The sequence below is a fragment of the Chelonia mydas genome, chromosome 23, assembly GCF_015237465.2.
Source record: "Chelonia mydas isolate rCheMyd1 chromosome 23, rCheMyd1.pri.v2, whole genome shotgun sequence".
NCBI lineage: Eukaryota > Metazoa > Chordata > Testudines > Cheloniidae > Chelonia > Chelonia mydas.
Genome location: NC_051263.2, coordinates 5811009 through 5828640, shown reverse-complemented (window position 1 = coordinate 5828640; position 17632 = coordinate 5811009). Strand labels below are relative to the sequence as shown.

General features: G+C 56.2%; 1 protein-coding gene across 1 annotated transcript in view; it reads left to right on the top strand.

The window, feature by feature from the left end:
* The window catches only part of LOC119564389 (peptidoglycan recognition protein 3), a 95948-nt gene extending 78535 nt beyond the window's left edge, over positions 1-17413 (top strand). Inside the window, exons 3-6 of the mRNA XM_043534761.1 lie at positions 11959-12030; positions 13762-13963; positions 15391-15509; positions 16891-17413. Coding sequence (XP_043390696.1) covers positions 11976-12030; positions 13762-13963; positions 15391-15509; positions 16891-16997 — 483 coding nt within the window. The 5' untranslated portion in view covers positions 11959-11975 and the 3' untranslated portion in view covers positions 16998-17413. The remainder of the gene's footprint in view (positions 1-11958; positions 12031-13761; positions 13964-15390; positions 15510-16890) is intronic.
* The last annotated feature ends 219 nt before the right edge of the window (positions 17414-17632 follow it).

Below are 17632 nucleotides of genomic sequence, written 5' to 3'. Positions count from 1 at the left end.
GGCCTACTTTCCTCCAGGCCTAGATTGTTGCCAGCCTCCTGGTTATATAGGACCCTCCAGCTGAGCCTCCTACCAGTCAATTCCCTGCTCCCTGTCTCCTTCTCCAGGTGCAGCTGGTGCAGTTAACAGGGCCTCATTTATCCTCTCAGGGCCAGGTTAGCCCCCACAAACTTCTTTTCCTCGCCTGCAGATGAAAGTGAGCTCAGCCCAAGCAGCCCGGGAATGCGATTCCTTCCAAGGACATGCTCAGCTGAGACGTCATGACATTGACTTGGTGGGCAACAGAATGCCGTAAGAAGAGCACGGCATGGATTTTATTAACACTACTGAGCTGCTTGTCAATGATTTCGTGACTATACATACTGGTGACTTCTTTCTCTAATTGTCACTCTAATTGGCGGTGGAAGTCACTAGATTTGTCACTGGACACTTTGACACTTATTTTCTCACTAGCCAAACCAAAACGTCAGTCAATCTAGTGACAAAGTAGCTACACGAGCAACACCCGGTGAGATGGGAGAAGCTGGGGCAGGAACAAGACAGAGTTTGTCAGGCCCATCTAGCAGGGAGGCTCCCCCACGACCAGCCGAAATCAGGGCCAGCCTTATGAAAAATGGGCACATTTGTATTTTGGCGCCCTCTGGCCCCCGTGGGTCCCTAACCCCTGCTCTGTGCCCCTGTCCCACTCCTGTGCCCCCTTTGCCCGCAATCTTAGAGATAGCATGCCGACACACTCTTTCCCAACACACACTTTCTCTCTGTCGCCCCCCCCCCCCCCACACACACACACTTCAGCTGAAAAGCGACTGGCAATCTAGTAGGATGCCCATGGAACGATGGGCTCAGGAAACCTGCAGCATGTGAGGCTCTGCCTGCCCCATGAGGCATTGCAAACCCTTCTCAAAGCAGCTGCAGCCAGTTGCCCAGTGGGATAGCTACCCACCGTGCACTGCTCTCTGTGTCGAACGACGCAAGAGCTGCTAGTGCGGATGGGCTCTGCCGACACAAGGGGCACAGTGTGGGCACGTAACAGTGCTTTAATTACAGCACTTTCATTACACAACGTGACTTTTGGTGACAAAACTCTGCCGTGTAGACATAGCCCAAGAGAATAATGGAAGGAAAAGCCAGGGGCCCATTTACGGGGCACCTCCTAGCCCCAAGTGGGGTCTTCGCTGGGTGTGAAATGTGAGCGCTGCAGAGGACAGGTGCTGCTCCCAGCCTGTGCCAGGGAGTCAGGATTTTGTTTGCACACAGAGGCCGGGTGACGAAGATAAGAGAGGGCTGGTGATTATATTAGGGATCTGGAAGCTTTATATGAGGCTGTGACACAGGAATCCCTGGGCGGGAAAGGGAGGGGTTTGGAGACAGATCGCAGGGGACTCAGAAGACCTACAGCCACGGCTACGGTGAGAAAAGGGGGAGATTTGGGGGCAAAGGTGAAAAGAAGGGGCCAAAGCCCAGGGAAGGGTGTCCCGTGTATAGAGAAGTTCCCACTCTGCCTGTGGTACTTATGTGGCCCCTTCACAGTAGTATCTGAGCCTCGCAAGGTCTAACCAATTTCTCCTCCCAGCCCCGGTGCGGTCGAGCCGGGCTGCTCTCCCCATTGTACAGATGGGGCACTGAGGCACACACAGACTAAAGGCCAGATCTTCAAAGGTATTTTGGCACCTAGTGGGATTTTCAAAAGCACTTAGAAGGTTTTGGTGCTTTGTAAACCCCACTAGATACCGAGCTGCATCTTTGGTGCCTAAAAGCCTTTGAAACTCTGCCCTTAAAGCCCTGGCCTGAGCTCAGACAGGAAGCCCATTGGGGAATTAGAACCGGGTCTCTCCGCGCGAGCTCCCTATGCACTGGGCAAGCCTCTCTCTGCTGCATGCTGCAAAACAAGGACTCAGATAGATGGGAGCGAACCCAAGGTGGCCAGTTCTCTGAGCCTGCAGCAATCAGTGCGGGGCAATTGGGAAGGATGTCGTGGTTTACAGCGTGAAAAGCAGCCCAGATGTCAGAAAGGATGAAGAAAGAGAGAGAACGATAGTAGATCACTGAGCCCCCCACGGGTGGCAGGTTCTGCCCCAGGCCTGGCTGCAGAGCAATGGCTGCTGTGCAATTTTCCATTTACCTGAAAACCATTGTGTTTTTTCATTCTGTGTTGTGAGTGTGAGAGATGGAAGGAATGAGAAGGTGCCAGATGAGGATCAGAGGTGATTATGCCTCAAATTCTCCGGCTTTCTGCTGTATTCAGGCCAATTCCAGAACAAAGACCAGAAATTGCATCCACAGAGTCCATAAAGTCAACGATTATTGTCATGATTTGTGTTATTCACTGGGCACCATCTGTGTGCTCAGCCCTGTTCAGAATACGCCGGAAACTGGAGCCCCGATTTCAGTTGTTGTATTGAAGAGTAAGAATAGACATTCCAATGTTAAACCTAACCAGGGTCCCTTAAGTGGCTTGACACAAGGTATCAGAACATGTTAGTGTTCGGGCTGAAAGGGTCTATTTATTTAATTTTCTTTCTATCTATAGGAATTAGATACAGTGCTCCTTTCAGCTCATTTCTAAGTTATTCTCTGCAAAAATACCAGAGTTTTCAGGTGCCTAAGTAGCCCTGGAATCAGAGTTAAAGTTGCCCCCCAGATCCCCACCTACCAAAATCTGAAACGGCGACCCTGGGAAAAGTGCCTCAAATAGATGGAGGAGCTCAGTAGAAGTACAGTGTAGCCAGACAGCCAGCCTCCCCCCCTCCAGACCAGCATTGCTGGGAATACAAGAGGAAGCCGGAACAGGGCACTTAACATATATTCCAGCACAGCCTTTGAAGCTGTGAGAAGCACAGGTGTGCTGCTACAATGTGCCTCTGGGAACATATACAACGATTAGGCTCACAGCAGGCAGAGGCGCTGTGACAGACATGGCTCTTAGCCCCTACTAAATAGCATGATGCACACACACCAACATCCTAGGTGGGAAAATATTTACCCTGATAAAAGAAATGTCCAGTAGTCGAAACTTATTGTTTCTCCCTTGCAAGTGTGAACTACTCTTGCGAGAGCTGGCGTCACCCCGACAGACCAGCCCCAATTTGGCATAGAAAGGAGAAAGAGAATAAAGGAGTACAGAGGTATAAGTAGGGGACCTACAGCACCATGATTTTTGAGTGCTTTTCACTATCTATCTGCTGGTCAGATAAGTGACAGCCTCCGAAGGCTTCTGCAGCTAAGAGGGTCCCTAAGCCTTGTCCCTTATTCGTCTTTCCGCGGAATTGAGTGACCGATCCTGGCTTGGCACCGCTGGAATCGAGAGATGCAAGGAGGGTAAGAAGCACCCACACCTGATCTCCTATCTTTAGTGTACACGTATTTTGAAATAGAGCTCTATATACTTTGTTTTCTTTCTTTGGGATTGTGGCTTCAGTTTTGTAACTTGTTTGTGTGTGTAACATCTCTACATTTAAATAAGTAGGCACTAGCAATTTTGTAACCACATGATTACAATCTAGTTTAATAAATTTTGGTAACCATTTGTGCATAAGCCTGACTTGTTTCTCTGGTTTACTGTAAAGCAGCCAACACAATTAAAGAACCTCAGCCGTTTTGGCTATAAAGCCTGGCCATTAGGTGAGAGTACCAAGAGCCTAGCGTTGAGTTGTGCCGCCTCCACGGGGCAAACTCTTGGGGCACCTGTCAGTCAATCCTGACTGCCCGCTGCGAAGGAGCTCTGAGCTCTAGCAGTAAAAGTCACGGGTGGTTAGGACCTTGGGGCATCCGTCAGCCTAGCCCGGGCTGCCCGCCGCGAAGGGACAGTGCGTCCTAGCGGTTAAAGTCACGGATGGTATAAAACGGGCATAGCTGGCACCTCACCAAACATCCCTGGCCATCGGCTAACATACGGGGGCAGCGTCACCTGCCCAGGAAATCCCAGCGAGCAGAGAGGCAATTGTGGGTGGCTGCCGTGAAGGAGACGTTGTGACGTTATTGACAGAATCTGTAACCGTATAGATCGCTGTTGCAACCACTGTTATATATTTGCAGCGAATATTGTACAAAGGTTGTCGTGTGAGGTGTCTATGGGAAGGTTATGATTTGCTGGGTATAATTATGCTATCTGTATGTGTGTATCATTTTTGTAGTTGAAGTTATGAATATTGGCTCCATACTGTCTGTATTTCAAACTTATGCTATGCTTCTGGGTGACACCCCAGACAAGTTGGTGTCAGCTCTGCCTAGCCTGCTTGATGGCCCATTAAGGACCATCAGCTACACAATTGACCCACTGAGAGAAGGCAGACGCGCCTTGGGACTCAGGAAGGCCTGCAGGGACCTGCCTATGGACAGAACTCTAAGGTTTTTTCTTGCCATGTGCCCAAATGCTTGTCTTTGGAACAAAGAAAGCAAAGGCCACATGACAAGAGACTATAAAAAGCTATTGCAGCTCCTCCATCTTGTCTTCAATCCTGCTTCATCCCTCTGGAGGGACTTTGCTACAAACGGAAGCTCTGTACAAAGGACCGAATGACCCATCCCAGCTGTGGATGTTCTCCAGAGACTTGATTTGAACCTGCCGTTTATTCCATCACTGCTACAAGCCTGAACCAAGAACTTTGCCATGACTGTATGTCATTGATTCCATTTAACCAATTCTAGCTCTCATCTGTATCAATTTCCTTTTATGAATAAAACTTTAGATTTTAGATTCTAAAGGATTGGCAACGGCATGATTTGTGGGTAAGATCTGATTTGTATATTGACATGGGTCTGGGGCTTGGTCCTTTGGGATCAGGAGAACTGTTTTTCTTTTACTGGGGCATTGGTTTTCGTAACCATTCACCCCCATAACGAGTGGCACTGGTGGTGATACTGGGAAACTGGAGTGTCTAAGGGAATTGCTTGTGTGACTTATGGTTAGCCAGTGAGGTAAAACCGAAGTCTTCTCTGTTTGGCTGGTTTGGTTTGCCTTAAAGATGGAGAAACCCCAGCCTTGGGCTGTAACTGCCCTGCTTTAAGCCGTTTGTCCTGAATTGGCACTCTCAGAAGTGTCCCACCAAGGGCAGCATCGTTACAGACGTCAAAGAGGAGAAGTAAAATGAAAGATTCTCTGGAGAAACTTGGAATAAAACCCAAGCCAGCCCGATGGGAGATCCAGAGACAGCTCCAAGAAGGAAGCTGTAATATTAACCCTCTCCTAACCAAAACCATTAGTGTGACACTTCTATAAACTCTTCCCAGGCAACCTGAAATCAGGGTTAACAGCAAAAACTCCCCGAAATATAACCACAGCTGGGAAACAGGCCGAAACAATGTGCAGATAGTCAGTCGGGGTTTGATAGAAAATCTAACAGGGCTGGAATGGGAGCAGAGGACAGGGATCGGGCCCAAGCGGAGACCCACCCCTGGGAGGGGGGACACCACCTCTGAGAAGCTCTGGGGTGGGCAGAGCAATGTGCCATATGTGGCCCCTGGGCTCGCTTTGCCTGCGGTTGCCCCAGAGTCGCGACGCAGTGCTGGGAAAGCTGGCTACCCCCTGCTCCCACAGCGTTCCCCATGTGACTGAGCCTCCGGAGTGAGGGGTCACCCAGCCAGCTTGACAGTGGTGTAGGTTTCCGAAGCTGAGCTTTCACACCCCAACTCCCAACCCCCGCATGTCACGATGCACCCTACAGGGGGCAGCCCCATCGGCTCCGAGGGGGAGCGGCAGGTGGGAGTTCAGGGGAGACGCTCACTGGATGGAGAGATCCTGGCACTGCTGAGAACATCGTTAACCCCATGTCGCAATGCCCCATCAAATGCCCCCCGGGAGTGAAATGTGGGTTGATGTTCCCGGTGCAGAATCCTTCCCTCTGCGACAGCCCAGATCTCTGGCAGCCCCGGGAAGGGTCGGGGGCTGGGTGTGGGTGTTGCCAGGTAACTTTTGGGGGGGATATTAGGGCTCCGAAAGAAAACGGGGGAATTGGACTCCTCAGTTAGCTCCAGGCTGCATGGGACTGGATGAGAGAAATGCCCATCGAACAGCTGGCCAGGAGAAGGGCGGGTCCCGGAAAGCTCATTAGCAGGTGGGTGGGTTCGCTGATTGGTTTAATGCCTGTTCTCGGCAGTGCTGTCACCGTAAGCACCAAGGTGCTGCTTGGGGGGAACTGGTTGCCGGTGGGTGCAGAGCACCCACTAATTTTTCCCCATGGGTGCTCCAGCCCCAGAGCACCCACGGAGTTGGCGCCCATGCTCCAGTCCCAGACACAACCCCAGGAACCTCCATCTTGCGGTGTCCAGTTATGGCCACTGGACACTGCAAGCTTATATGAGTTCGTCAATTTAACAAACAAATTGAAATGCACCAGGCTTGTTATCCCAAGGGGACTCTCTGACACACTTCAAACCAAATGCACTGCTTCAGGTAGAATAAACAAACAAATTTATTAACTACAAAGACAGATTTTTAAGTGATTATACTTCACAGCATAACAAGTCAGATTTGGTCAAATGAAATAAAAGCAAAACGCATTCTAAGCTGATCTTAACACTTTCAATGCCCTTACAAACTTAGATGCTTCTCACCACAGGCTGGCTGGTTGCCCTTCAGCCAGGCTCTCCCCTTTGATCAGCACTTCAGTTGCTTGGTATGGTGTCTGTAGATGTAGGTGGAAGAGAGAGGAAGAGCATGGCAAACATCTCTCCCTTTTATCATGTTCTTTCTTCCCTCTTGGCTTTGCCCCACCCCCATCCCCTTCAGAGTCAGGTGAGCATTACCTAATTGCAGTCCCAAACTGACCAAAGGAAGGGGAGTGACTCACTCGAGAGTCCAACAGATCCTTTGTTGTTGCCTAGGCCAGTGTCCTTTGTTCCTGTGAGGCTGGGCTGGGCTTGTCCCATCCATGCCCTGATGAGATGTGAACTGCCTCTCTGCTCTTGGGGAGTTTTTTCCTGGGCTTGCTTTAAGCCATAAGGAGACATTTTTCAGCCTCATAACTATATACATGAAATTACAACCTATCACGTTACTGTAACATCACTATAACAACAATGCTCAGTGCACCATGAGCCTTCTGAAAACACCCAACATGACAAACTTTGCATTGGATACCACACAATCATTTTACAAGGATGAACATGGGGGTGCTGGGTGTTCCCCCAAAGTACAGAGCGTCACACAATGGGGCCCTGATCTCGGTCACTGTGTGTCTGGGCAGCGCCCGGCCCGACGGGGCCCTGATCTCAGTCACTGTGTGTCTGTGCAGTGCCTGGCGCGAGAGGACCCCGATCTCAGTTGTGATACTACTCCCCATATTCTTCATAGAAATATTGTTATAATATGAATGTGGCATAACTGAGATGTGTTTTATGCAAGATGGGTCATGTGAGATATCCTTGGAAAGGTTATGATTTACAGAATATGATTATCCTATTTGTATGCATGTATCCTTATTATATGTAAAGTTAGGAATATGGACTATGTATCAATTACAAAAGTGTTTGCACCTGGGGAACGCGCTCCAGATAAAATGCGATCAGTCTGGCTGGTTAGTCAATGGGCCATTAGGGAAAACAATAGGACTCTGAAGATGCTAATCTCCCACCTTGCTGAGAAGCTTCCCGAGAAGCTGCTTTGACACTGCAGGGTCATGTGATCATGTCACCTGGTACTGGACCCCATCTTGGCCTACTAGTATTTTTCCACTAATAGGGGGGTCAGGACCAAACTGGGAAACAAAGGATTCCCGCCATGTGTAAATGCTATTTAAGGTAGGGACGTGAGTAAACCCTGACCAAGATGACCGCTGAAAACATCTGAGAAACAAAGACAACAGGGGGAAGAATTGCTGAGCCCGGGATGGAAAAGGTGTCTGGCCGGTGAAAGAAATACCTGGAGTCCTAAGCTGCAAGCAAGAGCAGTTTGTCATCAAGAAACTCTGCAAAACTCCTTAAAACAACATTTTAGGGTGAGAAATTACTACTTGTAGCCAGTTTCTTTAGTGTATTAAGCTTAGTTTCCGTGTTTGCTTTATTTGCTCAGTGATCTGCTTTGATCTGTTTGCTATCCCGTATTATCCCTTTAAATCTACCTGTTTTAGTGAATAAACATGTTTTTGTTTATTATAAAACCCAGTCTGTGGAATTCATAACTGGGGGGAGGGGCAATAAGCTGTGCATATCTTCCTCCACATTGAGGGAGGGAGCAAATTTCATGAGCTTACGCTGTACAGTTCTCTGTGCAGCCCAAGACAAAACAATTTTGGGTTTGCACCCCAGAGGGGGTGTGTACTTGAGTGCTGGGCTATTCTCGAGCTGAGTCTTCCCACGCTGAGCTGATTTCAGGGTCTGTGTCTTTCTGCAGCTGGGTGTGTCCCTACTTGTGTGTATGTGCTGGAGGAGGTTGAGGGCCTGGCTCAGCAGGACAGTGTAAGGGAGCCAAGGCTGGTGCAGCAGGTAGGCTCAGTGGTACCCCAGTACATCAGTTGGCACCCCGGGGGGGAGGGGGGCAACCTATCACATAGGTCACTGTGTGTCTGTACAGCACCTGGCACGATGGGGCCCTGATCTCGGTTACTGGGTCTCTCTGTAGTGCCCGGCACGATGGGACCCTGGTCTCGATCACTGTGTATCAGTGCAGCACCTGGCATGACGGGGCCCTGTGATGGGTGCACAAACTGTCCCCAGAGAGGGAGGGGTTAGGGAACTACCCTGAGCCCGGTGGTAGGGTTGCCAACAGTCCCTTATTACAAGGGACGTCCTTTATCTTTTCATCTCTGTCTAATTAGATTGGGAGCTGCTGAATGATGCAAAAACCAGCAAGAAAGATGCCTGGAGAAGGTAGATGAGTCCTGCTTATTGATGATGCTGATGATAATCTCAGGAGGTGGGGCAGGGCAGAGGTGCTAAGAAAACAGCCCCTTGTTGGGAAATACAATGTAGGCATGAGCCACCCTTCCTGGCAGCTCTGCCCTGCCAAACCCGCAGGGCCCTGCCCGGCTGGAGGAGGAGCTTGGCAGGGAGCCGAGAGCAGCTCCCTTGAAAGGCGCCAGCGGAGGTGAGCAGGGCTGGGATCGGCAGCTCTGCAGAAGGAGCCCAGTGGCAGACCCCGCTCATGCTCTACCTGAGCTGCTGAGGGGAAAGGACTCTGGGCATTTGCAAGGTCGGAGACATCGCCTCAGGTTTGTTCAGGTCTGTGCTTTTCCCTCTGGCTTGGGGAGGCGGCAGGAAGTGACCCAGGAGGGTGACGAGGGGCGGGGGATGACACAGAGCTCTCTGGGGGCGGGGTTCAGCTGCCTGCCTTGGGGCCCTGCTGGAGCCCGGGGGAGAGGATGGCCCAGGGCTCCCTGGCCAGGGCTGGAGGCACACGGCCTGTCCCTGACGCTAGCGACTCAGGACTAGGGAGATCCCCCATCCCAGAGAGTCCTGACTCTGGGGCTTTGGCCGGGCGATGCCCGAAGCCCTTTGCTGGACAGTGGAACTAGGATTTGTTGGACCCTTTACGTACCCCGGAGGGGCTGGACCCGGCCTGTGACCCAGCCAGAAGGCGAGACAGGAGGGGACAGACAGCCGAAGGGAGGGAGCGGCTACCTATGGGGGCACCTGGTCAAAGAGTGTCTGTCATGCCCTCACCTGACCACTAGGTGGGAGCTGTGGGCGCAGATCCCTTCCCTGGCCCCGATCTCGGTCACTGTGTGTCTGGGCAGCGCCCGGGGTAGTACGGAGAGCCGGGAGCACTGGGCCTGGGGCAAGATGTGAGTGAGTCAGGCCATGGGTTAAAGCAAATGCTGACAAGTTTGCTGTGCAGTTCAGGTACTTGGCAAACTTGTCGCTCGTGTCCTAGGCACTAGAGAGTTACCTAAAAGTAGCTTAGCTGGGACAAATACAGTCAATTTAGTGCCAGATAAAATGGCTGGAGAAAATAATGAAGAGGAAGGTTTTGCCCAAGATCTCAGGACCCAGGGGAGGTAACAGACAAACGTTGTGACACAGGGAAGGGGGGACGTAAGCTGTTTGTCTCAGGCTGTTACTCTCGGGGAACCTCGCCGTCAGCCTTTGCGTGGCCTAGGGGACAGCGGCGACTCCCGCTGCTGACGGAGCCGCTCCTTGCCACGGGGCACTCGCGTCAGTGAACCGGTAACCACGGAGCCGGGCGCTAGGACTGTGCCTCCAGGGCAGGGAACCTGGCCGAGGGCCTTTCTCCCCAGACAGACCGTGCTGTGGGCTTTCTTTGTAACTACCACTGAGGTCTGCTGGATTCACATCCTGCCTTGTCTGCTGTTCGTGTTGGTAACATTTGAGCTCCAAGAACAGAAACTCCGGGCAGCCTAAACAGCGTTATTGAGGCAACGACATTCCAGCCTTCAGCACTTAACGACGCCTGGCGTGACGGGGCCCCGATCCCGGTCACTGTGTGTCTGGGCAACGCTAGGTTGGGATCTCCAGGCGCTGCCTTAGTGCCCTGCAGCTGGAGTTCAGGGGAGCTGGGGCAGGCGGCGTGTCTGGATCGGTCGGAGCAGGAAATGGCGGCCCAGACGGTGGCCGATGTGCTGTCCCCCCGGTGCGGCGTTCCCCAGCTCCCCAGGCCGGGTTGTGCTCTGTGCCCAGCCTTGCCCACGTTGGGATGAAGGTTCTGCCCCTGGGGTCGCGCTGCCAGGCCAGAATCATTCCCTCCCACTTGGCGCGCAGTCCGTCAGCCTGGATGCTGCTACAGACCCCTGAGCCCTGCTGCACGAGCCCGGCTTTGTCTTAAGCAACTGCAGCCCCCTGGTGAAATCCCCCCCCCCCCGCTTCCTCAGTGGCTGGGCTCCCACCAGCATCGGCACGACGGTTTATTGACCAACTACCTGACCCCAGCCCCCGCCACCCTCCCAGGCGCTTATAGAGAGAAGCAGGTGCCGGCGTCCGGACCTCACTCTGCTCCCAGCTCTGCAGGAATCCAGGAGGGCACATGCCAGCCCCTCTCTGCACCCCACGGGGCGCCAGTCTCCATGGACCAACTCTGCCCCCCAGCACGGCTCTTCTCCCCGCAGCCCCAGCTGGGCAGGGGGCTGTTAGTACAGCTGGGGCCACCGCCGAGCCTGCTGCTCAAGGGGCTGCCATGGTGTTAGCCGATGGCCAGGGATGTTTGGTGAGGTGCCAGCTATGCCCGTTTTATACCATCCGTGACTTTAACCGCTAGGACGCACTGTCCCTTCGCGGCGGGCAGCCCGGGCTAGGCTGACGGATGCCCCAAGGTCCTAACCACCCGTGACTTTAACTGCTAGAGCTCAGAGCTCCTTCCGCAGCGGGCAGTCAACACTGACTGACAGGTGCCCCAATGGCAGCACTCAGAGCCTCTCCACACCCGTGACTTTAACTGCTAGAGCTCAGAGCTCCCCTACTTATACCTCTGTACTCCTTTATTCTCTTTCTCCTTTCTTATGCCAAATTGGGGCTGGTCTGTCTGGGCGACGCCAGCTCTCGCAAGAGTAGTTCACACTTGCAAGGGAGAGAAACAATAAGTTTCGACTACCGGACATTCCTTTTATTAGGGTAAATATTTTCCCACCTAGGATGTAGGTGTGCGTGCATCATGCTATTTAGTAGGGGCTAAGAGCCATGTCTGTCACAGCGCCTCTGTCTGCTGTGAGCCTAATCGTTGTATATGTTCCCAGAGGCACATTGTAGCAGCACACCTGTGCTTCTCACAGCTTCAAAGGCTGTGCTGGAATTTATGTTAAGTGCCCTGTTCTGGCTTCCTCTTGTGTTCCCAGCAATGCTGGTCTGAGGGGGGGGGGGCTGGCTGTCTGGTTACACATGGGGACCGGGGAGCTCAGGAGGAAGCGGGGTCTGGGCGGGGATGGGACGCTGCCCTCAGGCAACAGTCTGGGCTTGGAGCCCAGGACAGCCTGATCGCAGGGGGATCTGCTACCCAGGGGCTCTGGGGGTGTTTGGCTCCAGCCCTGCAGCGCCCCCTCCTGTGATGGCTGTGACGGGCACGTGTCCCCACAGGGCCGAGCGGGAGGAAGATGCTGCTGCTGACGCGGGTCGTGTGGCTCTTAGCGCTCTGTGCCGTGGCGCTCGGTGAGTTCGGATCCCCAGGGCTGGGGGTGCGGGGCAGGGCTGGGAATCCCTGATGCAGCTGAGAGCCCAGGGGGCGGAAACGCAGGCGTGGGAAATTAACAATGGAGGTGCCCAACTAACTCGCCCCCTGGCCTGGTGCCAAGGGTTGGGCCTGCCCCTATAGATCCGGAGACACCCCTCGGCTCCAGTCCAGCCCACCCCTCCGCGAGGCAGGGCTGGGTCGGGTCATTCCCTGCCACCCACTCCCCAGAGCCCTAGTGTTCATCGGCCCAAGGGACGAGGCCCCTGGCTCTGCCCATGGGGAGCCGATCCCAGAGTGCCCCCCCCAGCCCCCCCCCAGCCCAGGCCACGTCCCCTGCCAGCCCAGCTCCATCTGAACTGCCCTGGGGCACCCAAGAGCCAGAAAGTGCCAGATCCCAGCATGCAGAGGGGCAGCGAGTTGAGGTGGTGTGGGGAGGGCAGGGGAAAGGGGGGCTGGGGAGGGGGGAGCAGAGGCAGAAAGAGGGTGGGGGAAAGCAGGGGCAGAGGGGTGGGGTGGGGGGAGCAGTAACAACACTAGCTGGTCCCCAGCTCCCACCAAGGCCGTTAGGAGGATTCGTGCTGGGAATGTCCCTGCAGCCTAGAAATCGCCCCCTGGATCGGAGCAGGGCCCATCTACCCCGGTGTCCCGGCTCCAGCAGCGGCCAGTGCCAGATGCTCCAGAGGGAGGCGCCAGACACCCCCTAGTGGCCCATGATGGGCTAACTCAGCCACAAGGGAATTTCCTTCCTATTCAGGAACAGAAACACAGAATATCAGGGTTGGAAGGGACCTCAGGAGATCATCTAGTCCCTGCTCAAAGCAGGACCAATCCCCATTTTTTGCCTCAGATCAACTTAACAACCCCCTCAGGGATTGAACTCACAACCCTGGGTTTGGCAGGCCAATGCTCAAACCACTGAGCTATCCCACATCCCCCAGGTAGCGGCCCCAGGTCCTGGGGCAGGAGCCCATCCAGTGCCACCCACTGTGACGCTGGCTGTCCTCGTTCTCTGATCCGTTGCTGGATCCTGCTCTTGGCCCAGTGACAGCCAGTGGCAGGGAGTTCCCCAGGCTGATTGTGCCCAATGAGCCTTTTCTCAGGGTCAGATGTTCTGACCTTCCAGTTTCTGGGGTGCTGGACTCCAGGCTAGTCACCCTGTCTCTGAAAGGATCTGGCAGGAGGTGCAGGGGGCTGAGCAGTGGGAGGCCCGAAGGATCAGGGGCCTCCCAGATGCAGAGAGAGCAGAAAGGATGCAGAGTGGAGGGGACAGGCTGGAGGGATGCAAATGACTGGAGGGGGCAGAGGAGACAGACAGGATTAGAGCTGCACATCCTGGCTGGGAGCTTCCCCAACCCAGGCTGAGTTCGGAGCACCAGCCCCACCCGCCATCTCCAGCCCAGCCCTTGCTTGGCCTCCCTCCAGCCTGGCCTGGCTCCCCGTTCAACCCTTTGCTGCCAGCAGCGGGTGCTGCTGCGGGGGCGAGCAGGCTCCCGGCCAGGCCTCTCTCCAGCCCCGTCACATTTAACGCAGGGCTGCGCATCCCCCCTGCACAGTGCCCCGCCTTTGCTGGCCCCCACCCCACTCCATTGCTGCGGCCCCCACCTCACTCAGCGCACCAGCCCTGGGCCTGATCCTGCTGCGTGGGCTGGGGCAGGTGGGGGGCACCCACATTAATCGTAGCCCTTTCTCCCCTTCCCCGCATGGCACAGGCTGCCCCCGCATTGTCTCACGCCGACAGTGGGGGGCCCGGCCCCCGAAAAGCAGGGTCCCGCTGAGGACCCCGGTGTCCTACGTCATCCTCCACCACACGGAACGGAAGCGCTGCTACTCAGAGACCACCTGCATCCAGCAGGTCAGGGCCATCCAGAACTACCACATGGACAAGAGGGGCTTGGCCGACATCAGCTACAAGTGAGAGGGGCAGGATGGGGTGGGGGCCTCCCCACAGCTGAGGGCAGACTTGGTGCCACTGCCCCAGGCAGCCACAGGGGGGCAGCAGAAACCACACTCAAGGGAGAGCTGGGGCTGGTGGGAATTTAATATTTTTGACCAAAAAGAGGGAATGGGGGAGGGGTGCACCCAGAGCCCCAGCTGTGGGGGAGGGTGATGGGGGGGGCACAGAGCACCCCTGGCGGGGGGGAAGGTGAAATGGGGTTTATACTGAGCCCCTTCCATTGCGGGGGCGGGGAAGCACCCTGTGAAGTGGGGGAGAGAGCCAGGGAAGGTGCTGAGACTTGGGGGGTGGGAACCAGGTTCAGGCTCGGAAGGACCAACTCAGTAGCTCCTATCGCTGTTTCTCAGGCAGTTCCTCGTGGGACCCCATGTGCCCCCCCCCACACACCCTGCCCAAGTGCTGGTGCAATGGCCCATCCCCTGCCCCACCCCAGCAGCTGCCGCACGTGCTACGGCCCCTCCCCCAGGCCGGGACCCGCGGGGGCTGGAAGACGGGACCAGGCTGGGCTGTGGGCCTGTTTCCCAGTGGCCAGCCTAGACCCAAACACTGCCGTGGCTGCTCCAGCCCCTCCCCCAAGTCCTGCCCCGCCATGAGACACTGGGGGGTCCGGGGCGGGTGGAAAACATGGCCAGTGCAGAGATGTGTTTGCACCCACAGCTCTCCCAGTTCTGCCAACCCTGCCCACTATGAAGCAGGATGGGGGGCAGAGAGCCCCTGGCAGGGGGAGATGGGGGGAGGGGGGGCTGAGGGAGTCCCTGAAGAGCGGCGGATGGGAAGGGGGCAGTCATGGAGCTGGTTGGGGGATGGAGGGCCGCAGGGAGCTCCTGGGTTGTGCCACGAGTTCGGCCGACAGACACCGTACGGCCTGCATCCTCCTCGTCTGTGACACCACCCCATGCCGGTGTCCTCGATGCCTTTCACTGGGGCCGGCCTGACGCCCCACCACGAAAACCTGGCCGGAGATTTTGCTCCGTGAAACATTTTGAGATGGTGACGTCGGAGGATGGAAACCCAGCTGGGAATTTCCCGGGGGGCAGCAGGTCCCAGCGCTGTCCTGCCCCAGATCTGGGCCGGCTACCGCCCTCGCTCGGCCCCCACCTGTGTCCTGGAGAGGCCCAGGGCTGCTTCTATAAGGGGAGTTACACACAGCGCCACCTAATGGCCAACCAGTGCAATACAGGTTAGAGCCCACACACACATCCCAGTCCCTTTCCTCAGTGGGTTTTTACCTCCATGGCAGAGGATTGAGCTTCTGGCTCCAAGGGTCCCAGGTTCAAACCCGGGCAGTGTCAGCGACGACCGTGGGGGAGCTGCCGAGAGTGACGGGGAGGGGAGGGTGAGGCCGACGTGCCTGTGTGGGTCTCACACTGTGCTCTGCCTGCAGCTTCCTGATCGGCGAGGACGGCAGAGTCTACGAGGGCAGAGGCTGGAGAACGAAGGGGGCCCACACGAAACTCTTCAACTCTAGGTCCCTGGGACTTGCCTTCCTGGGCACCTTTTCCAGTAAGTGGGTCTCTTCTATAGGGATTTCCCCAGCTAGGCCATGAGGGGAGCTGGGAATCTCTCCTGCCGGCCTCCCGCCCACAGCGGCTCTCCCCTGTTGACCTGATGCCCAGGGCGGGGGGTTCTGCCGCAGGGACCATCTCCGAGTGACCTAGGAATTGGGGACTAATGATGAGGGGTCACTGCTGTAGAGCGACCTGGCTGGCTGCGAGCAAACAAGGTGGGATTTTAATCCAGCCAAGCAGAAGGGCCGGGATTGGGTCCAAGGAACGCAGGCCAGACCTACGGCCTGGAGCCTGGAAACCAGCGACCCAGAAAGGATCTAGGGCCAGGGAAAGCAGCTGAGCAGGGGCAGCCCATAGGACCCTGGAGCTGTAGCAACCTTTGGCGGTACAGGGAGGGGAAGAGTGAGTAGGAGCGGTGGTGGGGGGGTCACCTGTGTACGGCATCATGGGGCCCATCGCTGGACCCTTGGCAGGCTCTGGTGGCCATGAGGAGTTTGCTCACTGGCTAATGGCCCTCCCTGTTCGACATTTGGGCTGGGGACCCTGTCTGGCTTCAGCTCCCGGCCCCCGGCCCCTCTTCTGCCTTTCTCCGCGTGGCTAACGCGCCCGCCAGGTCCTGTATTTCCTCCCCGGGTGATCACCTGGATGGGCTGAGCTCTGCCCGTACTGCCCTGGCAGCCATTTCTCCAGCCCAGGGATTGTGTTTGTGGCTCTTTTGTGGGCCCCAGAGCCGGGCGCAGGATAGAGCATCCGTCTCTCCACGGCCAGACACAGGGGGAAAATCCCCTCCCTCCGATTTCCCTGATCTCATGAGCCCTGCGTGTCCCCACATCACCCTGGGAGCTAGGCTGTTGCTTGTCCATTGTGACCCCTAGATCCAGAGCCCAGCTGTTCAGGTTGCAGTCCCTGGGCTGGAGCTGGGGCCTGCGTCCCTCGAGCTGTAACTGTCCATGGGGCTGGATAAAATGCATTTGGTTTGCCTGGGCTCAGCGTGCGCTGTAGGACGGCCCTGGCCTCGCCAGGCAGAGAGAGCCTGAGCTGGGCACTCACAGGAGGGCTGCAGCTGGGGACGCTGGGCACCCGGTGCCCCCTCCCAGCTGAGAGCTTGGGGCAGGGGATGGGATTCAGCGAGAGATCTGCCCCTGGGCTAACCCAGCTGGCCTCACCGCCATCCCGCTGGGCTCTGCCACGGTCGAGCTCCCCATGCGAGGGGCACCTGGAGATGCAGCAGGTGGGTGGGGGGGAGTGACATTGACGTGGCCCGTCGAGACGGGGAGTATGGGGGGGGTTATTTATTCAGGCCACAGTCACATCCCCTGAGCAGCAGACACGGGACAGAGGTCAGGGTGAGATTAACAGGGGGATGCTCTATCCAGCAGAGACAAAGCCCAGCGTCGCCGCCCTGAACGTCACCAAGAGACTGATCCAATGCGCCGTCTCCAAGGGCATCCTGAGCCCCAACTACACTGTGGTACGCGGTTAAAACTGACTGGCCCGGCACTGACCTCTCGGGGAGCATCAGCAGAGGGCCCAGGTTCAACGCCTGAGTCCCTGCAGCCTCGGGGCAGCCCCTCCGCCCATCGCTGACCCTGCCCGCGGCTTCTGCCTGCTCGAGCAGTACCTCCGCCCCCAGCAGGGGGCAGCCCCCGCTTCTCGCCCACCTGCTGCCTCCTGAGGCCTGGAGAGCAGGGCTCTGAGAGTTGGGGTTATGCTCCCGTCTCCCCTGGGCTCTGCTGCCCTCCCCCGGGGCTCAGATTTCTAATAGCACCTGGGAGCCACCTGCCTCCCCCAGGCTGCTTCCTTCGGCAGACGCCAGGCCTAGCCCCTCGCTCCCGCCCGCAACGGGCATGTCAGCTTAGCCCGGGTCCCCACACAGCCAGGCCCAGGGTCTTTCAGCGTCCAGGGGGGTGGGGCTAAACCTCAGCCGAGCTCCGTGGTGACGGCCCTGCCAATCCCTGGGCAGCTCAGGAAACGTCGCCTCCATTCCCGTGTGAAACGTCCGAGCAATTCTCAATCCCAGAGTCAAATCCGCCTCTGCCCCCAGCCCCCCCGAGCTCTGCAGTGAAGATTTCATCTGGAATCCCCCAGAAACCGGTCGCTAGTTAACCCCCCACAAAG